Below are 24968 nucleotides of genomic sequence, written 5' to 3'. Positions count from 1 at the left end.
TTTTCCATTTTCCTAACAATCTCAGCAGAGACATTTGTGAATAACTGCCAGGATAAGGCGATTGTGAGGAAGACTTGATTACAATTTCTAATCTCCACTCTGCGTCACCCTTATGTAAAATGAGCTCAGGTTGTGTTGGATGGAAATCATTATCCCTGGTTTTGGCCAGGGAGATGGAAGTCAGAATTCACATTTACTGTTTCTACGTGACTTTGTAATAAATGGTAATTAAGGAAGCCAGAGAATGAACAGGAGGCAATCTAATACTCTAAAATTATATTGGCAAAATTAAATGCTTCAAAGCAGTTTAGAACACACGTGCACAAGCCAAATTGTGTTGCGGGAGAAGATAAATAATAAAGCTGCTATGGAGGCTTCCTGAGTGGAGTAGCGCAATTGACATAGCCACAAGTAGGACTTACCATCCACATCTGGCCCATTATTGAAATGGAGTTAGGTTAGGAAGGACTGTTTTTGCCAATCCTGGGGACAATCAGAGGATTTTTAGGAAATAAAGGAAGCATGAGGTGTGTTATTCAGCAGTTGCTGTGTAAAGATAATAGGAAAAGTGTTAAGCAAAGACCTATTAGAGATTTGCTGTGGTGTGCCTTTTGGCTCAGTCTTAGACAGCAAACCCAGCTTTCCATTCCACAGTCTAATAATGATGTGAATGCTAATAACGTTGTTGCAGTTTATAGAGAATGCTTGTAGAACTTAAAAAATTGCAAGCTATTTTTCAAGTGCTTTATTTAAACATTAACCCTTTTAATTCCTGTAACAGCTAGGAATTAAAGGTAGGCACTATTCTATTTTTCAAATGAGGAGGCGTGGAGGTGCCAAAAGCTCTATGCGCCTGATGAATTCTTCAGTAAGGCCGAGTTGATGCAGATGCTGCAGCTCCAGCCTTAGGCCATACTGTAGCCATCTTCCTGCAAGTCCTTCAGTTCTGAGAAACTTGTACGTGGTTGGTCCAGGGGCTTTGCACAGAGTAGATGCTAGAGTTCAACATTGGGTTTGGTACTGAACACAGTTTGGATTGTGAGGAGTCTGTCTGGAAGGTTCTTCCCTTTGCCTGCACCCAAATACTTGATTTCCAGCAGCCTGTTTCCACCCATTTGTGCTTCTATAACACAGCTCCATGAGCCATAGATACTGCTTTCTCAAAGTTTTGGAGGTTGGAAATTGAGTTTTCTCACTGCAACCTCACATGATAGAAAGGATGAAGGGTCGTAGGGACTTTTTTTTTTTGAAGAAAAGTAGTCCAATTCCTGAGAATTTTGCATCAAGACTTGCCCCTTTCAAAGAATCTTCCGACTAATATATCTGCCATGTGTGAAAATTCAATCGAGGAAGACGTAAATATAAATAACACTAGGAAATTCTTGCACCTTGCTTTTTAGATGTCTCCTCTGACAGGAGTATTTTGTGTCCTTCAATGAAATTTTGAATCACAGGATTCTCAATGGAAAACTGGGCTTCTCAAATCAAGATGTATCACTTCTGACCTGGTAGTCTGGCTCCGCTGTGCCACCCTACCTCAGCATGGTGAGATCTACAGTAACTGGCCTGGTGAGAGATGAGAAACAAGAGACCCCCACCAGTAAGAAAGCACAAGCCTTGCAAATCTGCCTTACCACCCCTTGGCCCTAAGGCTGAAGCAGAAAGATTTGGGAGTAAAGAAACACACCTGGGTCCAGTGGATATCCAGTGCTCCTTCTGACTGTAAGCAACTTCTGGAGGAAGACACTTCCTGGAGCTCACTCCACTGAGATCACAAGGGGCCTCTATAAAATAGCCCATGTTTACTTTCTTTCCAATGTCAAAGTTTATTATATAAAAAGGCATCTGCATTATAGCCCCTACATAAATGAATGACAGCAATGGAAAAAAGGCAAAGGCCACTGAAGTCACTAAGTTATAGGCACTCCATTTATGTGTCAGAATCAAATGTGAATTGCTACCAGTCAAAAACTAACAGAATGATGCATGGAATAAGCAAGCCACCAGTCCTGGGCTTCCTAGGATGCTTGCCAGGCAGAAGGTGTGCTGCTGCCACCCTCTTGGTTTGGAGACCACAGACAAGTCTCCCTCACTATAAACATGAAGTAGTGCTGCTAATAGGACCCTGCCCCATTCTTGCCTGAGGACAGACACGCCTTATCTGTACCTCTCCAGGGAACACATCTTTGGAATAATAAATGAGGGAATTGGGCAGAGCACGGTGGGAAGTGGACAGTCTGGGCTTAGTGTTTGCATTTGGCCATGCCATGCCTGAAAGTTGAGTTGTATCAGCACGGAGACAGATGGTCATGGTATACACTGAGGAGAGAGTGGATTGTGACGTATGATTGCCAAGTATCCCGTGGCCAATAAGTATGGCAAGGGTACTCCATGAGCAGCTTAGAAAGAAGAACCTGAAATACCAAAAATGCATGAGAATTGTCATCTATCCCTTGTCTGCGGGCCTAAGGAAGAGTGGCAGACAATAGGGGAGACTACATCTGTTGGATTATGCTACATGTGGACTAATCTCACTTAATGAGGAACACAGAGAAAATTTAACATATAAAAGAGTCTTGCTAACCTAAAAGATAATGTTTTAAAGAAAATTTCAAGTGCCAACATAAAAAGACCACTGCAGAACACAGGAAAGGACATGTGATTCTATATGCTTTAAGTTTCAAGGACACTTTGGAAATGTTTCTGCTCTAAAAACCAGAAAAATTAAGACGGTATTGTGGCTATTTTTAAGATAGCAAAGCCATCTATTCTGTAGACGTGACTTAGAAAGCAGTAATCATAGTGATACAAACCAATGATAAAAAAGTAGCCTTGAGTTCATTGTTACAGGAGACAGCTTCCTGAACAGAACACCAATAACTCAGGCTCTAAGATCAATAATTAATATATTGTACCTCATAAAGCTGAGAACCTTCTGTAAGGCAAAGGACATTGTCAACAGAACAGGGAAAAGATCTTCACCAATCCTACATCTGATCAAAGGCTAATGTCCAAAATATATAAAGAACTCAAGAAATTAAACATCACCAAACCAAATAATCCAATTAAAATATAAGGTACAGACATAAACAGAGAATTTTCAATAGAGGAATATTGAATGGGCAAGAAATGCTTTTAAAAATGCTCAACATCCCTAGTCATCAGGGAAATACAAATCAAAATGGCTCTGAGATTCCATTTTCCACCTATAAGTATAGGTAACATCAAAACCTCAAGTGACAGCCTGTGAGGATGTGGACAAAGGGGAAGACTCCTCCATTGCTGGTGGGAGTGCAAACTTGTAGAACCACTTTGGAAATCAAACTGGTGCTTTCTCAGATAATTGGGAATAGTTCTACCTTAAAACCTAGCCATACGACTCCTAGACTTGTATCTGAAAGATGCTCCACAATACAACAAGGACATTCACTCAACTATGTTCACAGACGTTTTATTTGTACTAGCCAGAATCTGGAAAAAACTTAGATGTCCCTCAACGAAAGAATTTTATATATATATGAGATACATTTTTTTAATTTTTTTATTAATTTATTCTTGTTACATCTCAATGGTTATCCCATCCCTTGTATCCTCCCATTCTTCCCTCCCTCCCATTTTCCCATTATTCTCCTCCCCTATGACTGTTCCTGAGGGGGATTACCTCCCCCTGTATATTCTCATAGGGTATCAAGTCTCTTCTTGGCTACTTGCTGTCCTTCCTCTGAGTGCCACCAGGTCTCCCCCTCCAGGGGACATGGTCAAATGTGAGGCACCAGAGTACATGAGAAAGTCGTATCACACTCTCCACTCAACTGTGGAGAATATTCTGACCATTGGCTAGATCTGGGAAGGGGTTTAAAGTTTACCTCCTGTATTGTCCTTGGCTGGTGCCTTAGTTTGAGCGGGACCCCTGGGCCCAAATCTGCCTATCATATTGTTCTACTTGTAGATTTCTAGGACCCTCTGGATCCTTTTATTTTGCTGTTCTCCCATGCGTCTCTCATTTAGAGTCCCAATAGGATGCCTTCCCCTCTGTCCCAGTTTCCTGGTAAGTGAAGGCTTTCATGGGACATGCCCCTTGGGCTAGTATGCAGATATAAGTGAGATACATTTACATAATGGAATACTACTCCACTATTAGAAACAGGGAAATCTTGAAATTTGCAGGCAAATGGAAGGAACTAGAAATGATCATCCTGAGTGAGGTAACCCAGATCCAGAAATACACACGTGGTACATACTCACTTATAAGCACATAGTAGCCAAATAATACAGGATAACCACACTACAATACACAGTCCTAAAGAAACTAAATACCAAGGAGGACGCTAGGGACAATGCTTAATTCTCATTCAGAAGGGCAAATAGAATAGACACAGGAAGCCGCTGAAGAGAAGGACCAGGAAAGGAGATTACCACAGAGGTCTTCGGAAAGACTCTACTCAGCAGGAGATCCAAGCAGATGCTGACACATACAGCCAAACTCTAGGGTGGGTGGGTGGGGGGCACAGGGAGTCTTATGGAAGAGTTGGGGAATAGAGGGACCCGGAGGGGTCAGGAGCTCCACAAGGAGATCGATGGAGCAAAGAAATCCAGGCAGAGGAGGAGAGTGCTGGAGAGGCTGCTACATCATACAAGGACCATGCATGGTGTGGACCTAGGCCCTCTGCTCAGATATAGTCTATAGGCAGCACAGTCTCCTTGTGAGTCCCATAATATAGGGAGTAGGGCCTACTTCTGACATGAACTCTGGCTCCAACACGTTGATCAATTCCCCCCGGCAGGGTGACCTTGCCAGGCCACAGAGGAAGAGGATACAGGCAGTCCAGATGAGACTCGATAGGCTGAGGTCAGATGTTAGGGGACCAGGGCTGCGCTATCTGAGGACTGAGGGAGGGGAGTGTATGAGAGAGGGAGGGCGGGATCATCACACAATGAGGGAGGGCACTGCAATGGGAATGTAAAGTGAACAAATTAAAAATAAAAAGTTTTAAAATAGGTCTACAAATGTAACAGGTATGTAACTGGAAAATGTTTATTAGAATAATCTTACAAAATGTATTAGTTACACAAGCACTATGTGCCTTTAAAGTCAGACAGCGCCCACGTTGAATATTTAGGACCATTCACCACCTTGGCCCAACCCAAGACCCACTCCAGAGAAAAGAGTCAATCCCTGACACTATTAAAGATACTCTGCCATGCTTGCAGACAGGAGCCTAGCAGAGTCGTCCTCTGAGAGGCTGCACCTATTACTCTTTGAAACAGATTCTGAGACTCAGAGCCACACATTGGGAGAGGCATAGGGAGTCTTATCGAAAGGTAGGGTGGGGGCAAGGGCGGGGGGGAAGCAAAAAACCTGAAGTTGACATGAGCTTCACAAGAAGACCAACAGAGCCAGCTAACTATGGCCCAGAGGTGCTTGCTGAGACTGAAAGATCATGCATAGACTGGACCTAGGCCCCCTACACAGATGTAGCCAATGGGCAGTTCAGGTTTCATGTGGGTCCCATAGTAATGCGAGGCACTGGGGCTATCTCTGACATGGACCCTCTTTCCAGTTTTCTGATCACTTCCCCCTCCTGGGACTGTCTTTCCAGGCCACATGGAAAGAGGACATGGCCACTCTTGATGGGACGTGATGAGCTGTATTACAAAGGAAGGAAGGCTCACCTTCTCTGAAAAATAAGGGAGGAAGAATGGGGGACAGTGAGGAGGGATGGGGGATAGGGAGGGAGGGTGGGGCTGGGAAGAGAGGAGAGATGAGGGAAAAAAAGAAAAAGTGGAAAACCTCGGAATGTTTTATCTGGGGTCTTGTCTCCTGTGAGGTTCTGTCTATCTGTCTGTCTCCATGTCTGTCTGTCTGTCATCTGTCTGTCGGTCTGTCTGTCTCTTTCTCTCTGTCTCTCTCTGTCTCTCTCTCTCTCCCCCTCACTGTGTGTGTGTCTGTCTGTGTGTGTGTGTCTGTGTGTGTGTGTCTGTCTGTGTGTGTGTGCGCGCACATGTGCAAGGTCTCTATGACCCTTCACTACTTCTTGATATCTGAGAGAACATGGCCTGACATTTTCTGCCAACTTTGAAAAGCAAACGTAATCTAGTCTGTCACTATCAATAGATCTAGGTTCTTGGTTGTTGTGCTTTATTGTGAGAAGGCTGGAAGCCGGCCTGGGCATATGCCTGCACATCCTAAGTGTCTAAAAGGAAGCAAAGAAAATTTAAGAAATGAATCCATTGCAGTCTAGTTTCAGATCTGAGCTAACATTAACATCTGATGCTTATATGATTATCACCACTCCCCACAAGAGTTTTCTCTCCTACAGCTTTTCTTTACCTTCTCAGGCCTGCAGTCACCAGATTTTTCTGGTGGCAGCATTACACATCATGTCTTATCCATTCCTTTCATGAAGCTCTAGAGGACACATGTTCAAAGCTGCTATCAGAATACACATGATGATCAAAGAATGCCTCTAACATGTGACCCACACATAGGAAAAGGTTTTTGAGGTATAAGCAAAACAAACTGGTTTCATATTTAACATATCACTTCTACTTAAAGAGAATAAAATTATATGCTACTGAAACTCCTTGAGAAAACCTAAGACACATGTTTGCCAACTTCTCCATTCCAGTTGGCCTTCTGCTGGGTGAGAGAGCAATAGAACTTCTCTCCAATTGCATTTGTTTTCTAGCAGCGGAAGCTGTCTTTCACCACCATGAGCAAATGTGAATTTTTTTAAAAAAATAATTTTACTAGTTCCTCAAGAGCTTCATACAATGTATTTTGATCATATTCAGTCACTCCCCAACTCTTCCTAGTTTCATTGCCTCCTCTCACTCACCCAATTGTGTCCTGACTTTGCCTGTACAGAGCTTAATTTGTGATGCTTCATACTTGTGAATGTGCAGCCTTCACTGGAGCGTGGTGAAACCACCAGTGTGGGACTTCATGCCTCTTCCCCTCTCCATTCTAGGATGTTGCCTGGCTTGTACTTGTGTAGATCTTGTGTGTGCTGTCTCAACATCTGTCAGTGTATAAGTGCAACTGCTCTGTTCTATCTACAAAACAGTTTCTTCTCCTCCTCCTCCTCCTCCTCCTCTTCCTTTCCTCCTCCTCTTCTCCTTCTCCTCCTCCTCCTTCTTCTTCCTCTATTTCTTATAATCTTCCCCACCCTTCTTCCACAATGATGACTGAACCTTGGAAGGAGGAGGTGTAACACAGATGTATCATTTAAGACATTTGGCAGTCTCTTATTCTATGCATCTCGACCAGTTGTGAGTCTCTGTGCTCATAGCATGAAACAACTGATAGCAATAGGAGAAAATAAAAATTAATAGGGACCAGAGACAAATTCAATGACAGAGATTAAAACAGGGACAGAGGGTGTGAGAGAAGTGAAAAAGAGGGATAAAGAAAATCATAGATCAGTGGTTCACAGCCTTGGCTAAGCAGGTTATGAATATTTGACTAAAGCCATAGCCACGCCATGTTCAAAAGGAAACCAGACATCATTACTGCCAGAGCAGAGCACATTTATATAGCATGTACATGTGTGCTAAGCAAGCAAATATAAATTATTTTTTACTACCAAAGCTTTGCTGAATTATTTCAAGCTTTAGATAACTAAATTTCAGTTGTGACATATTATTACCGAATGCAATTTCTTCTTGGGCAATTTATGAAATATTATCTAAGTCCAACATATGTAACTATCCCCCTTCTATGTTTTTTTTTTCTGTGCTGCAATTCTTTCCACACTTATGACAGCAAAAAAGGGACATTGCTGATAGCCAATTGTCATAAAGATCCCATGGCTGATTTCACTTACCACTGAGAGACATAAGACTTTGAGGTGGAAAAGAGGACAGAATGGTGACCACAGACAGGTCATGGACTTACTTTCCTGTAGTAGTAACAATGAAAGAACTGGCTAGTTCTCATCAGAATAGTCACTGGGTTATCCATATATTCCCAGCTTCCTGGTCTCTGAGTGCCCTGAGTTTCCAGCAGACACCAGTCTCCAGTCTTCTTGCCTTGATGTACTTTGCCTGTTTGTGAGTACTGGGTTTCTAGGCCAGGGTTCACTATTTTTGTGTGTGTGTGTGTGTGTGTGTGTGTGTGTGTGTGTGTGTGTGTGTGTGTGTGTTAGTAGACAGGGTGTCACTGTACAACTTAGGCTGGTCTCAACCAATTGATCCTCCAGCCTTAGCCATCAACCCTATCCCTGACATTCTAGGATTGATGGCCTCGGCCATCACACTCAGTTCTTGCTGTAACTCTGAGGGCATCAAGTTCCTGTACTGAAGTCCTTTCTAGCAGGTGTTCCTAAAGTAATCTCCCATTTCCTGCACTGATATCAAAATTCTTTTCAGTAGTGCTACCAACCAGTAGAACTCAGCTTCCCTGTGCACGCTTCCAAGGTAGCGGGAGCATTCCTACTTGTCACTCAGATTCTGCTCCATTGCCCACACAGGTGGCAGAACTTTGTCAAGTGGCTGAATAGGGCGTCTTCCGATTTGGTGTGTGATGTGCCAGCAGGTAAGTACTGTTCTTTTCTCTTTCTCAGCAAAAATAGCTGGGCTTTATCTCATTCTTCCCAAAAAATATTCAGTAAAGAAAAACATGGGACTGAAATTTTTCTTTAAAACTGTTCTTTTAGGCTAGTTGATGATTAAAGGCATAATTCTCCAAGATCCATATTTTCACTTTTTTTGTGGGGACTTTGTGACATGAATCTAGCACACTTGTGTAGGACATTGATATTATCGACTTAAATTCCAGATGTGATCTCTTTTATCTAGAAATCCTTCAGGTAGATATTTATTTGGCTCATAAATTAGAAAATATCATAAATACAGAGATATCAACTATATGTGTGTACATAGATATATGTTTAGTACAGCAACATTTATAAATGTCTTAAAATTGGAAGCAATGAAAAGAGACTTCACGGACCATTTAATTAAATTATACTCCAACCAGTTAATTAAATTGTGGAGTTGTAAAACCACATGACTGGGCTACTACAGAACAATTTCCATGATACATTATTAGACAAAACTATAAAAATGAATATGTTAAAATATTTAGTAATTAGAAAATTTTAAATGTGGTATGTGAAAAAATAGGCATTAAGTCATTGCTAGGACTTCTCTACTTAAGAATCCAGTACGTACCGTGAATGGTAGTGCAAGGCACTAAGCTTGTGTGGTGAGTGTGCTGTGGGATTGATGCATACATCTATATACAAGCAAGAAAAATATCCTACAAGGTAGTTCAAACATGGAAATGGGAAGAGGACATTCATCATAGGTGCAACAAACAGGGGCTGAGACGGTTGATAAACATATGAAGAAGGTTTCCATGCTCCCAGCCTCTGTAACAGATTCTCACAGTCTTTAAGCAGTAGAGAGTGCTCTCCAGTCATGGTTCTGAAGTCCGGAACTACTAAATCTAATCATCATCAAGGGCCATAGTCCCTCTGAAGTCTCTAGAGAAAGGTCTGTGTCTCCTTCAACTGCTAGTAGCAGCCTTACGCCTGCCTCAGCCTGCTACAGGACTCCTCTCTCGGCCCGCGTCTTCTCCTGGCTGTTTTCTCTGTATCTCTGCACCCACGTACCTTCCCCTCCCTCTTAGAAAGACCTAACTGCTCTGAATTGGATTATATCTACAAAGACAGACTCACGGGTGACTGTGGGAAGAAGCTGAGCACATCACTTGGGGGAGATGGACGCAATTCAATACTTGGCTGTGACCCAATCCAGACCTGAGTGATGAAGAAGTATTTCTAGTTCTTGGGGCTGGAGAAAGCATCCTACAGACCGGCATGCTGTGTGAAACTTCAGAAGGCAGTGTTCTTACATACCTGGTCAGGTATCTCTAAGCAAGAGTCAAGGAGCTGGAGAGAATGTTCCCTAGGACATGCTGGGTATTACTAGGTGGTCAAGTGCCACATAGTTTGGAAGGCTCTGTTCTGTATTTCAAACAAAAGAACACGTTGCAGTGCTGAGTCCAATGAGTGTCTTGTGCCTGTGGATTCACACGTGACTCCTGTTAATAATGATAAACAGAATAATAACTCAACCCTTCTCATGACTCACTGCACCTTCATTTGGTTTTTCATCTGTGCACAGGCATTCTGACACATCTCTGGGTCCACATTTCCTTCTCTTTTAGGGTTGCTGGTTTACCGTGTTGGCGTCTTTTTGAACTGCCTAATCTAATAATCACTTCTTTAGACCCTATCTCAAAATACAGTCACACTCTAAGCTCTCTGGCATCAGAGAATTAGTATACAATTGCTACAGAAACACAGTTCATCCTGGAGCATATGTCACAGATAAAGTATTACTTATGTGGGTGAGTAATAACCTTATATTAGGTTGTTTCCCTTACTGTGCTCTGGCATATTGTTACCACCTTTAAAATAAAGGGAGAGGAGCATGCACATGCTAAGGGGACATAGATTCTTCTAGGTGTTAGAGTGACTGTGAATCTGACAAACAAAGCAGCAAATATTAGGCACGGTAGAGCAAGAGGGTTGGCAGACCAGTATTGCTGTTGTTGCACTGTGTCGTGGCCTCAACCTTACTGGACATTAATTTGATGGGCTTTCTCTACTTCTAGATCATTGGATCTATGATAATGAAGTGTTCTTGAATTTCGAGTGAGGTAGTAATAGCAAAATCAAGGGTGGCAGCAAAGCATTTCAATCTGTAGTAAGGCCTCAAATGGAAGGCATAAACTGAAAAACGCACAAAGTAAATCCAATTTTCAATAGAAAGGTATAATAGCAGAATATATATGTATATATATATGTATATATATATACATATGTCTATATATAAACTGAAGAAAAGATGTGTTATATGAACTTTAGTAGAAAATATATAGATTGTAGCATGAACAAAATTAAATGTAACTGAATATATCAGTGAAAATCATACACGAAATGTATAGAAAAGGAGGGAGATATATCTCAGCAGTTAAGAGAGCTTGGTGCTCTTACAGAGACCCACTATTTGGTTCCCATCACCAATGTGTACAACTCACACCCTCGCTCTTATAACTCCTGCTGTAGGAGATCTTATGCCCTCTTGTGGTATACATAGGCATCTACACACACACACACACACACACACACACACACACACACACACACACACACACACACACACAAAATGATGTCCTTCCAAGAAAAAGAGAACTAAGTAGAACATATCTCCTCTCCTTTCAGAGGCTTAGTTTCAGTCTGCTGTCCAGGTTTGATGCAAGAAAGACTGCTTAAGATGTTATTAGAGGGTTAGATTAACTAGCAAAATCTTGGAATTGGAGATCAATCCTACCAAACCACAGTGCACTGGAATAGCAGTTGAGTGGTCCTACAAAGTAAAATGTAGTTTCTATCGCCAAAAGGAAAAAAGGAAGAGGAGAGTTATCAGGGAAAGTGTGTGGGCTAGAAGCTAAACAGACAGAAGCTAGCATCAGTGCCAAGGCTCTGCAAGAAAGTCTTATAACTGAGCGTGTGTTTCTCCCCCATTTGTCTCATGCTATCCCACTAAATACTGCTGCCAAGGCCTCGCCTTCCCTGTGACTTTCCAAGTGCCCCTTCTCCAGGTATTTGCCTGGCTTGCTTTCTTGTTTCCTGTCTACTTAGTATTCTATCTGACTGTGACTTCTTTGGAGGTTGCGGGGAAATTCCTTAATGACTCCAGTGGCTCTCACCCTTGAATCTGGGTCTGCTTGTGTTGGTAACACATATCGTAACTGATGTTGGTGTGTGTCTCTTTCCTAGCCTCACAATTAGAACGCACACTGCATGAGAAGAAAGAGCTCATCTTGTTCACAGTTGTGATGTCACTCCCATGACAGTGTTGGCTTCTAGTCAGCACTAAACTAGTGTGTCCTCCATATATGAATGTCTTGGAAACAGCATTACATTATCTCTGGTATTAACCAGAAAACTGAAATTTTATCATCTTAGTTAGGTCATCTGTTGGATATAGGTAACTTTGATGTTGTAGAGTTATTCTTTAGATTATTTTTCGTAAATGCCTCTCATTGATAAAAATTTGATGTGTTAGTTTGCTGATCACACAGACTTCATCGATTAGGACCCAAGAATCCAGAAGTCTTTATTTCATCAAATGCCTTCAATCTTGTTTCACTGATTTTAGAGAATTTCCTAGAGAATACTTCTAAAAGTATTGTGCTAGGTTCTCTTTGACTGAAATCAGGATTTAACTGGTCTGGTGAGACACAAGCACTGGTCATTTTTAAAGCTCTATGGATGAAGCTGATGTACAACCAACAACAAAGAGCCCTGATTTCAGCAGTGGGGAGAGCAGACGGGCTGGCTGGCTGTGTGGACATTACAGTCCCCTGGCAGGCCTATAAATCCTCATCCTCCCCATACTTGGAGACCTCTAGAAGACAGTGGGGTTTATTTTCCTTGTACAAATCTTCCACTGGCTGACTAGACAGATGGTTCTCATTTCCCCTGCCTGCTGTGTTAGGGAGAGGAAGAAGAAGAAAAAGAAGAAGAAGAAGAAGAAGAAGAAGAAGAAGAAGAAGAAGAAGAAGAAGAAGAAGAAGAAGAAGAAGAAGAAGAGATCTCCAGCACAGTTCTTTCGAGCAACGTTTACATATGAAAGTTATTACCTTCATATATGCCATGAGCTAAGGAAAGGAGTAAACTTAATAGAAACCAAGTACCTTTTCATATATTCTCCTAAGGGAACACTGAAAAGTTTAGAAAGCAAGAAAGAGCTATAAAGAGACAAACCTAGGTTCTAGATCTTATTCTAAAACATGTCATGCATTAACTGGTGCCCAGGAAAATGCTTGGCATATGGTGTGGTAAACCCTCTCCTGTGGGGAAATGAGGTATGTCTAGGGTTTAGTACCTTCCCTTGTGGAATATTCAACATGCATGATTTTTAACTCATGACAGTATGGCAAGTTCTTGGACGTTCACAAAGGAAAGAACTGATCCAAGCTTTCACAGTTGTTAAAAGGGCAATGCAGGGTTAGTGTCAGTGTCTGAGAGTCAACATCCCTGCCTTTATGCATACATGGCTGCTCGAGCCCCTTTAATTGTCTGCCTCTGTGACTATGAGTGATCTGAAGCATTTTCTCTCGAAATAAAGAGCAAATCTTTTCTTTCACAAATGTGGGGCAGTGAGCAGATCTCAGTGCAAGTGGGTGTTCATTGGTTTGCACAAGACCTTAAATTTCAACACATCTATTCAGATTTGCCTTGAGGGGACTGCCATCATGGCCTTCAGTGAGCATCAGTGGATGTTTATTCTATGGTATCTGGGTAGCTTATGGTGGATAAAGAAATGAAGAAACACATCCCTGTTTTCAGAGGATTGGAAAAGGAATTAGAGAAAGGAACTACATATTTAATGGCTTTATTTTCTAAATGTCACATAAAAGGGCATAGCCACTCACCTGTGGGCAAACACTGGGGTTTGTTCTCACACTGGGTCTTCTCCATCAAAACATTTCAGAAGAGCTGGGGAGGTGGCTCAGTTGATAAGTCCTGTGGTGCATAGACATGAGCACCTGGGTTTGGTTCCCAACACCTATGTTAAAAAGAAATGCCAGGCAAATCAGGGTGCCACATGGCTGTAACCACAAGGCTGGGAATACAGACAAGGACTTGCTAGGCAGTCAGTCTAGCCAACTGGTGAACACTAGGTCCTGGGGCAGACCCTGTCAAAAATATAAGATAGGGAGTAATTGAGGAAGATGCCTCTGGCTTTCACATACAAACACACTCATGCTCATATTGCACACACACACACACACACACACACACACACACACACACACAAACCTGCACACCCATGTGTGCTATTCATATAAAAGGCCACCAAGCACAAGCATACAGATACTGAAGAAGATAATTTACAATGATCCAGCGAGGCAATGCAAATAGACTTTACAAAGGGGATTTACGCATGACGCGGAACTTTAGCAAACACTCTTAACTCTTTAACAATTACTGTGTACACTTGCTATGTTCTAGGTAATTCCACTTAACCCTAACAGTCACCCAAACTGTCCTCCTTCTGTCAATAGAAAGAAAGTTTCCTGGGGCACAGAGAGAGTCAGTTAGTTGCTCAAGGTCACGAATCTCATAAAGAAAGTACCCAAAACTTCTAGCCTCAGAACTGATACTGTCGCCCACTGTTACACTGCCTCCTTCCAGTATTTCTTCAGCGTTTTGGTTCATTTTTATTGAAAATAGTGAGCCCCAACTGAGAACTAATGTATTTTTTAATGGCATTTAAATTTCACTTGGCACTACCTGATAGTCACAAGGACTTGGAGTCAATAAAGTGTTCCAGAAAGTAGACCAGCATCTAAAACAAGTCAGTTTTATTCATGAAGGCAGCAGCCTGCGGCCTGGAAATGGGAGGTTCCCACACACCTAATGGGAAAGAGGGTCCAGGGCTTGCATTCTAGGAGACAGAGCCACAGGGCCTACCTCGCTAAGCTACCTGGGCGTTTCCGGTTCAGAGTCTTCCACAGGCATACTCCTGTCAGTCCGCACTTCTGCGGCGGCAGGGACTCCGTCACCATGCCTTTGTGCACAGGACCCCCGCTCATCCTTCCTGCCATCAGTAGGTTTCATTTCCTCCCAGACTAATCACTTCCTGCCACTTCCGCCGTTCCTAAATAAGTTTAAATGTTCCCCTGTTTCCATATGTTTCCTTTCTGAGGTAAGTACCATAACTGGGCATAAAGAATAATTTTGAGAAACTACACCCCCCTCTCACATTCTGAAACCCACAAGGCAAGAACATGGCCTTTATCCACCAAGTGCCCCTGTTGCCTAACACAACGGAAACCACCCAGCAGAGCCAGGCTGTTGCCTCATATGTATGTGTAAGCTAAATTATACCAAGTTCAACTCTTCTGCTCTCTCCTTTTCTTGTTTAGGGAAAAATGAGAAGGAAACCCCAGCCAACTTGGTGGAAGTCCCCAAGAGATGCCAAAGCCGAGCTGAACGTGTGGTATGCAGTTGGGCATGTGGAGCCCCTGGGAGGACCTTGAGGACCCCTGACCTCATCCTGTCACCTCTGGCCCTGCTGGTCTGGGCTCTTCTATGTCAGTTCTTAGTCTCAGCCTAGCTTTAGGACATGTCCTACACAAAAAAGGGCGGCAGATAAAGTCCTAGGATATGGGTTAGCACCTTACGTAGTTATTATTCGGAAGCCTTTTGCCTTTGCTCAGTGATGGACTTGCCAGGTGGCAATAGCACTTGGACTTGGTCTGTAATGCATGCACAGGTGAGCTTTCAAAGCTTGTGACCACCAACTATCATCAGACAAGAGGGTAGCCAGAAGATCAGTTTAATATCCTAATTCCAGCTTCTAGAACCTGAAGTCATCTTTTCTCCAAGAGTCCACTTTTAAAAAATGTAATGGGTACTCTGATTAAAAAAAGAAGAAAGAAGAAAGAAAGAAAAAGAGAAAGAAAGAAAGAAAGAAAGAGGAAAAAGACAAAGAACATAAATTTGCAGCAAGTGGTTAAAGTCCCTCCTAATATATTCAGCAGATAACCTAGAGATATTGAAGAATTGTAAAGTAACATGAATTTCTCTATTGTTGTTTTTAAATGTCTGGATTAGAACATAATTCATCTTAAAATGATGTGAGGCCTCTTCATGCACTTCACACATGGAAATATTTTGCAAAACAATATCCATTTTTGGCAAGCATGTCACCACGCAAAAAACAACCACAAATGCTTTTCTTGAGTGTTAAGTCTGTTGTGAATAAGATTTTTTAAATTGCATTTTGCTCTTTTATTTTGCCTCTCATTGAAGGCTTTTTTTTTTTTTGCATTTCTATAATAATTGACTCCTCTCGCATCTTTGAATAAGCAGTCTTCTTTGCCCCACTTTTTAAAAAGAATATGAAACAAGATGTTGATAAAAACAACTTTCCTATTATACCAAAGAAAATAATCCATCCATATATCCATCCATCCCTCCATCCATCCATCCATCCCTCCATCCATCCATCCATCCATCCATCCATCCATCCATCCATCCATCCATCCATCCATCCATATATCCATCCATCCATCTATCCATCCATCTATCCATCCATCCATCCCTCCATCCATCCATCCTTCCCTCCATCCATCCATCTATCCATCCATCCATCTATATATCCATCCATCCCTCCATCCATCCATCCATCCCTCCATCCATCCATCTATCCATCCATCCATCTATATATCCATCTATCCATCCATCCATATATCCATCCATCCATCTATCCAGCCATATATCCATCGATCCATCCATCTATCCATCCATCTATCCCTCCCTCCCTCCCTCCATCCATCCATCCATCCATCCATCCATATATCCATCCATCCATCCATCCCTCCATCCATCCATATATCCATCCATCCATCCATATCTCCACCCATCCATCCATCCATCCATCTATCCATCCATCCATCCATCTATCCATCCATCTATCCATCCATCCCTCCATCCATCCATCCATATATCCATCCCTCCATCCATCCATCCATCCATCCATCCATCTATCCATCCATCCCTCCATCCATCCATCCATATATCCATCCATCCATCCATCCATCTATATATCCATCCCTCCATCCATCCATATCTCCATCCATCCATCCATCCATCCATCCATCCATATATCCATACATCCATCCATCTATATATCCATCCATCCATCCATCCACCCATATATCCATCCATCCATTCTTCCATCCATCCATATATCCATCCATCCATCCATCCATCTATCATTCATCCATTGACATATTCATTTAACAAGCAGGTGTTAAGAATCTCTGCCAGCCACTAACTAGACCTTGGAGACTTTTAAATAACTATCTCATATGACCTGATGAAAAATCTTTAACTATCTCTAGGGTAAGAGATACTTAGACAAATACAGTAGTCAGTGATGAGTGCCTTGATAGACAAAGGGGTGAGAAGGAATAAATTATTGGCCGTTCTGGGAAGACACTAAAAGAAGCAGGATATGAGACGGGTCCTGAAAACTGCATAGGAGCCCAATCATTCCAGGTATGAGCCTCGAAAAGGAGTTCTGTAACCAAGGAAGTAGCACTGTGAAGGGATAAAGGCGAAGGGCATCTTCAGTTGCCTTATGTGTCTGAAGAAAATAACATAAGACTGAAAGGGACACACTGGAGCAATAACAAAAAGAGCATTAATGTCCCCTGGGCCAAGCAAGAATTTGGACTTCTCTTGATACAGAAAAATGACAAACAACACGTTAGCTACTTGTTCCTTTGCTGAGCCTAAGTTGGGTTCACACAAAAACTCTACTTCCCCTTCTTGTAAATTATCAGAGCATGGGGACATACCCAAAGAATTAATAAAAAATGTTTCTTATGAAAATACCCATGTATTCAGGTGCATTAAAAGAAAAGCTTTTTCTAAAACTTTCACCATTTCTAAAGTTGCCTGAAGCTCTAAAAATACATAAGAATCATCTGTCTGGTTTTCTATATGAAAATGTTCTCTTTGTCCCAAAATTAATTTTATCAAAGAAGAATTATTTTATATGCATCCTGAAAATCTACCAGTTGCTTGTCAACCATGTCAGAGCAATTTCACACAGTGTTCTAGTATTTCAAGCAAAAAATTCTTCACCTTCCCAGGAGTGACCTCCTCCATGTCTGTTATGCAGCTCAGAGACAAGTTCTCGTTATAACGGTAGGAGGTTGGGGTGTTCACTGCTTACATGTGAGAAGTTGGACATTAGGAAAAAGACTGCAGAGTTTCTGACATTTGAAAGTCGGGGGAGTGCAAATGGTCCAAACCACTTTGTGGTGAGTTATAAATATTTTAGATTGCAGTCAACAGAACTTAATTAACTGGAAAAATAGGAAACTTTTCTGTGTTAATGATGGACAGAATTGTACCATGAGCTAAATCAAGGAGTCGAACGTGGGCAAGGCTTTCTATCCTGACTGACTTTCATGTTCCATGCACCCTCTCTGTTGAACAATGGGTACACTCCTTGTTTTATACTAGATGCCCAATGCCAAGCCATGCAACTAGGACATGGTGCTTCTTCCTATGACCATGTAGACTGGACAGGCAGGAGGTCAGTTTCCAGAAAGAACAGAGCAGCACTGATAAGGCCATAGACATTCACCCCTTCTACAGAGAGGTGTCAGGATGTCTTACTTGGTGCCACTGGGTCTCACTTGTCTCTTTCATTGTAAAAGCACTTCTCTGTTCTGTAGCGGGCATGGCATTAGGATACTGGAGTGAGCTAAGCATCACCTCTATGCCCTGCTTATAGTTTTGGTTCCAGGGTGAGGCCTGCACAATCTTAGAAGTCTCTAGTTCTTTCTGAGCTTCCATTTTCCTTGTCGAATTCCAGTCAGAGAGACTCTTAAGGTATACTTCAAACTGGGCCCGCAGGCCAAAGGTGGCATTAATACTGTGCCAATCATTCTCTCCCCACAAACCACTGAGAATGCAGAGGCTTTTCCCAGAAGGCCGTTCTCTATCGATTACTCTGTCATCTTAGAGAGGGACATCAGATCTATCACTCTGGTCCCAAGTCCTTTGTCTGTTACAAAACAAACAAACAAACAAAAACAAAAAAACTAGATAAAGGTGATAATATTTCCCTTCTCAAAGAAAGAAAAACCTACCATGTTTGCATTCAGCAAAAACTTCGTAGGCGGAGCCTTGTGCTGCCAAGTATGTGACACTTTTCCTTGTTTTCCAAAGCCAGACCTTGCGATAAATCTTTCTAGTTGTGTGGCCTCGTCTTTGGCCAAGAGTCTGGAGAAGCTCTAGGTAGTGAACGTGTGCCAGTAAGATGCTTGTGTTGTTTTGGTAGAAAACTCCAGAAAAGAATCTGTGGCCAGAGAACCGAGCTGCTGTGACTTCAGCCCCACAGAACCCTGTGAACTCCTTTAAGGGGAGGCCAGTATCTGAGCCTGCTGTGAGCCCAGCCTTGAGGAGGGAAGAAGAACAGCCTGAGCTCTGGATAGACAGGTTCCGGAAGATGGAAAATGCCCTTTACTTGTGTGACATGAGCAACACAGGTAAAGTATGAGTTCCAAAGCCCAGCAGCCTATCTCTATTTGTGTTCTACTAACCTACACTCAAATGTCTGGTCTGATTTCATTTGGTGAGTAAATAGTAAATCATCTATAGAACGGGTACCTGGCATGATCAGAAAACATAAAGATGATTCGAAGGAGAATTCCCCATGAGGCAGCTGGCGATGTCATTGTGTTGCCTGTCAGCACCTCCACTCTGCCGTCAGTCTCATACATACTCCATTCTTGTAAGTCCCCTAATTCTCTTCTGCCCCCAGATTAACACCAAACTACTTGGTGAGTCAAATCTGGTGCCTGCCCATCTGAGCTATCTCTTCTACCATTTTTACTTTTAGTGTTCCTCACACAACCCTAACAGGTCATTTTCTTTTCCTCACACATGCCTCACTTTCCCATTTGTTTACATCTTCTGTCTGCCAGATCTCCTTTTACTCAGTGTTATTTATACTGGAGTCTGATTACTGTTCACTGTCCTCTGTGGCTTGAGATGAATCTAGGTCAGACTTTATTTGGCCACATCAGTTTCTTTCATACCTACCATAATATTTGATATCATGATTTTTTTGACGGTTCGTTGTTATGTCACTAGTATTGGAGCACATAAATTATTTCAAATATATAAATAACTCAGAACAACATACAAAGTGGGCCGTGCTCCTAGGCTGTGACCATCTTGAGAAAGAAGAATCCTTTTGTGGGAGCAGCAATGGCCTTATTAGTGTTGAGGTGATCAGGAAAGACTGAGTGCCGGCATGACCTGTGAAAGCACTCATATGAAACTAGAGGTGTCTTCACTCTCTTGTTGCTCTTTTCCTTCTGTTTTCGATTTCTAAAACAATTCTGGACCTCATGAAAAACAATAACATAATAAGCCAATATTGCCTAATGATTATGTGAAAGAAAGGAAGGAAAAGAAATTAAGAAAGAACTGAAACTTTAAATACAAGATTAAGCTAGCTGACTAATGAGATATTTATTAATATTGTATTAATGACTCCAGTGCTGTGTTAGAAACCGGACTAGGAAGAAACCCAGGAAGACTGAGCCATGGCTCATGGCCTCAAGGATAGAATTCTAGGTAAGGCACAGGAACTGGCAGTAGTTAACAGCATTACAAAGGGAAAGTAAAGAGATAATACATAGTAAGAGTTTATGATTGAAGTAAGAACTGAGAATTAAGTAGTCTAAAAGAAAGACATCAGATACTCAGTTAATACTAAATAGAAGGAAGGAGTTCTAATGTACTGTGTATTTCAAAAGCTCTGAAAAGAGGGAGCTCTGGATGAATTTATTAAAAGAAATGGTAAATATTTGAAGAGATAAATATGCCTACTGTGGTTAAATTTTACAAAGTTTATTTTTATTAGAACAACACATGTTATTCCATAAATACGTATCAATTAAAATTGCTAATGTAAAAAGGAAAGAGGCAAGATATGAAAGGAAGCTTATCATGTAATGTGAGCTGAAGTGCCAGAGACGGTACCGGGGAGGCAGAGATGGGCCTGAAATACGATGTAAGGAGCGAGGAATGCTTCGGTGACTTGAAGAAGCCATTCTAAGTCAAAATCATCTTTTCCTCTCCAAGCATTAAGAGCGAAAAGGATGAATAAGACAGGTGTGGAAGTATACATCAGGTGATTTGATACATGGTGTAGTTGAGTCTCTACTGTTAAACCTGGGAGCTAGGCATCCTTCTCTACCAGAATCCATCAGAAAAGTTCAACCAGAGAAGGTCATTGTGAAAGCTGAGCTGGATCATTTAGAGAAGATTACTATAGGAAAGAAAAGAGGTTAAAAGCGTATTGATGTCCTTGACCTACACACTGGGTGAACAGAAAACCATCCCAACTCAACCTTTAAGTTATTACAATGCATCCTGGATTCTAAACTTAGTTGCTAAGAAACTCCCCAAAGATTTAGACCTGTCTCATAGGAATGAAATAGTCTGAGGGAAAATGTAGCTTTGTTGACTTTGGGGACAGATCATTATGGCTTTGGAATGCCTTTTTCGCGCCCCCTTCACTGTTTATGCCTGTTTTCTCCGTTTCTATGAAGTTTGCTAGTTGCTCAATGGCCAAAGAATGTATCAGCCAGATCTGGGAACATCTACAACTGTCTGTAATGGGAAAGAGGATCAGCAGATCTGGGAACATCTACAACTGTCTGTAATGGGAAAGAGGATCAGCAGATCTGGGAACATCTACAACTGTCTGTAATGGGAAAGAGGATCAGCAGATCTGGGAACATCTACAACTGTCTGTAATGGGAAAGAGGATCAGCAGATCTGGGAACATCTACAACCCTCTGTAATGGGAAAGAGGATCAACAGATCTGGGAACATCTACAACTGTCTGTAATGGGAAAGAGGATCAGCAGATCTGGGAACATCTACAACCCTCTGTAATGGGAAAGAGGATCAACAGATCTGGGAACATCTACAACTGTCTGTAATGGGAAAGAGGATCAGCAGATCTGGGAACATCTACAACCCTCTGTAATGGGAAAGAGGATCAACAGATCTGGGAACATCCACAACTGTCTGTAATGGGAAAGAGGATGAGCAGATCTGGGGACATCTACAACTGTCTGTAATGGGAAAGAGGATTAGCTAAGGTCACGCTGTTGGTTCATTAGCCACAGTATTTCACAGACCATGAAGGCCTTTTCTAGATGTGGCGCTGACAACACCTGCTCTGCCCACAGATGAGTCACTGTTCTTTATTATGTGCAGGGAGCTAAGTAGGCCAGTGAATTCCTTACCCGGGACCCAGCAGACCATCCATCACCAAATCAGTGTTTCTGGGAACCTACTGAGCTTATTCTGTAATGCGGGTTGTGAAAAAAACATCGCCTCAAAGAGAAGGAACAAGGAGTGACAAGCATTCTAAAGAAAGAAAGGTGTCTGAAATAAATGGCTGAGTAAGTGGTATATTAAGAATTCACCCAGTGAACCAAAGTCTAAATAAAAAATACAAAGCCCAGAGAGACAGAATGCCTTCAAGAACAATCTTTCCATGGCCTGGACGTTGCATGTTTTTCTTCTCTAAATTCTCACACCGGTTACACTGAAGGCTTAGTACCCTTTCTTTGCAGAGAAAGGACTCCAGTTCAAAATGATGACACAGTGGCCAGTATGAATTTGATTTATAATTCAAGCCTAGCTCTCCTTGACTTCTCACTACAGCTAGTACTCAAGACACACTAGAAGGAGAATGAAGTTTTGCTATCTTGAGTCAGAAGATATAGATTCAAGCCCAGATTCTACCAGTTAACATTCCCACTGTTAAAACTATTCAGAACCTCCAGCCTAAAGATGGTACCACCCATAATGAGTTGGGTCTTCCTATGTCAATTAAGGATACAGCCAGTCCCCAAAGACATGCCCATGGGTCAACTTGATCTGGATAATTCTGAACTAAGACTCATGAAAGGTGATCCTAAGTTGTGTCATGTTGAAAGTTAAAACTAAACAGGACAGAGGGATGCATGTTTCATCCTTAAAGATGTTGGAAGCTTCTTATTGCTATAGATCTTCACAGTTCAAAGAACAAAATTAGACAATGTGGCCCACATTTAATCTCTTACCCTCATCTTATAATACAATATAGTAGTTAACTTTGAGCACCCTTAAGCAACTGATTGAACAACTCTAGGACTCAGTCTCTCCCTTTGTGGAATGGTAAGAGCCAAATGAATCAAGACTGAACAATGCTTGGAATGGAGCTTGAGATGTAGGCTATTTTGTAGGTGAATTTCATTATTGTAATGTTTGTTTGTTCCCTGTTAGTTACTCTTTTGACTAACTTGTCTTTTCTATAGGTTGGGGAACTTCCATAGGCAATAGATTATTTCTCTGTATTCTGAAATGCAGCATCTAATGTGTCTAAGCTCACAATTCAGGCTTACTAACCAGTGAGTGATCATTAGTGGTGCTGTGATCCACACTTACAGTCCATTCTGCAACTATCAACACCTGACCTGCATGCAGAAAGCATTCTGACATTGTCATCATTGAGGCGTATGACATATGGATGACAGAATTCATGCTATGCATCCATACATCTATCATATAGGTTAGTTGGAGACAGTCACAGGAAACATGTGTCAGGAAGGAGCAGTTTAGCTCCTCCATGTTTGGGAGCATTCATAGGTACTTTGATTAAAACAACAACAACAGTATTTGGGAACACTTTTATCAAGCACACTACTTCTTTGACACTTTGCCTTTAAATGTGTGGATACAAAGAATAAGCTTAAAATCTTTAGAACATACATGTGGTGTTACTGGACCCATCTGCTTTGTTCACCCCAAAAATCATCTCCTAAGGTTTATAAGCCATATCTGAGACTCTAAATATCTTGGGTCAATTTTCATAATCTTAAAGTCACAAAACATTAGTGTTTAGCAATTTTCTTGACTCGTCTTTCCTCTTTAAAATAATAAAATAAGCTTAATTCCCCCCCCCAACACCCCATGTCATCACAGGAGTTCTGGAGAAGAAGCAGGCCAGGCGCCTCATTCACAACTACAATCTCATTTACAACTTGTCTTTGAGTCCTCGGAGAATAGATCAAGCCTTGCGAAGATTCCGTTCAGGGGAAAACCTCATCTTGGAGCCAGCACTTCAGTACTTAAAGGAGCTGTGAGAAGAAGTATGCGCTGTGAGAGCAGATTTTCTCTCGTTCCTCCCTTTTACAAGGCATGTGTTTCTTCTCAGTGTGAGTGCTGGGCAGAAGCTGTGTCAAAGCTGGGGCAGAGGCAGCTGCTCCAGCCACTTTGACTTGGACCAGGCTATGATAAGGAACACTTCCCAGTGATCAGGGAGACCCAGCTTTTTCTAATACAACAAAACTCCAATCACTTAAAGTGCCCTTCTGTTCTTACAGTGCTTATTATCAGTGTGTTTGATATTTGTTTCTACATTGCTAGCAAACTGTGTGGAAACACAGCATGAGTCCATGTGTCAAAAGCACGCAGAATGTTGATCACTCACCAGAACACCTGGTAAAGAGTGGACCTCAGTAGATCTTTTTGTTGGGTTTGGTTTTGTGACAAGGTCTAAATACATAGTCCAGACTGGCCTTCAATTTGTAACGTTACTGCCTTATATTCTTGAGGAGTTCAATCCATAATTTCCTATGTGGGAAATATACCATTATGCTCATCACTGTTGTAGGAAGAATTTCCACTGTAAGAAAAATAAAAGCCAGGTGGAGGTGGCACGTGCCTTTAATCCCAGTATACAGAAGGCAGAGACAAGTAGATCTCTGAGTTTGAGGCCAGCCTGGTCTACAAAGTGAGTTCTAGGACATCCATGCCTACACAGAGAAACCCTGTCTCAAAAACAAACAAACAAACAAAAAACTAAAATAAAATAAAGTAAAATAAAATAGAAGTATTAACACTGTCTTAAGAGTGATCAGGACAATAATTTCAAGTTTTAGCTTTCTGTGTAAGTTCAGCATCTTTTCCAGGGCAGCATGAGCAACACCTCCACGAATATTTCCCAGAGTTCCCAAGAAAAGTTTTAAGGAAGAAAACATGGGATTAGACTTGCTCAGGATTTTCTATCCGACATCCAATAGAAGTCACGATTCATGAACTGAGTAACTGAGGTAAATAGACAGGGTTCATTTACAGAGACTGCAGTGTAACCGGTGTTCCTGGAGCTCTGTGGCTACAGGCTGAATATAAGCAGTACTCCCATAGTTTGGGCTGAACATACGTTCCTTTGTTGAGGGAGCACATGGCCAGATCATAACCCCCAGTTTCCACCCTCACCATCCAGGGTACACCAGGAGTAGAGGAGAAACCGGCTGAAAAGCAGCTAACATGCAGTCAGTGTGCACC

The 24968-nt window shown here is 41.9% G+C and overlaps 1 protein-coding gene across 1 annotated transcript in view; it reads left to right on the top strand.

The window, feature by feature from the left end:
- Positions 1 to 24396, top strand: part of C2H1orf87 (chromosome 2 C1orf87 homolog) — a 67990-nt gene extending 43594 nt beyond the window's left edge. Inside the window, exons 8-11 of the mRNA XM_051164452.1 lie at positions 8472 to 8536; positions 14951 to 15024; positions 18889 to 19096; positions 23604 to 24396. Coding sequence (XP_051020409.1) covers positions 8472 to 8536; positions 14951 to 15024; positions 18889 to 19096; positions 23604 to 23764 — 508 coding nt within the window. The 3' untranslated portion in view covers positions 23765 to 24396. The remainder of the gene's footprint in view (positions 1 to 8471; positions 8537 to 14950; positions 15025 to 18888; positions 19097 to 23603) is intronic.
- The last annotated feature ends 572 nt before the right edge of the window (positions 24397 to 24968 follow it).

The sequence above is a fragment of the Acomys russatus genome, chromosome 2 (assembly GCF_903995435.1).
Source record: "Acomys russatus chromosome 2, mAcoRus1.1, whole genome shotgun sequence".
NCBI lineage: Eukaryota > Metazoa > Chordata > Mammalia > Rodentia > Muridae > Acomys > Acomys russatus.
The sequence above is the reverse complement of the archived record's forward strand: the minus strand, read 5'-3'. Positions and strand labels throughout refer to the sequence as shown.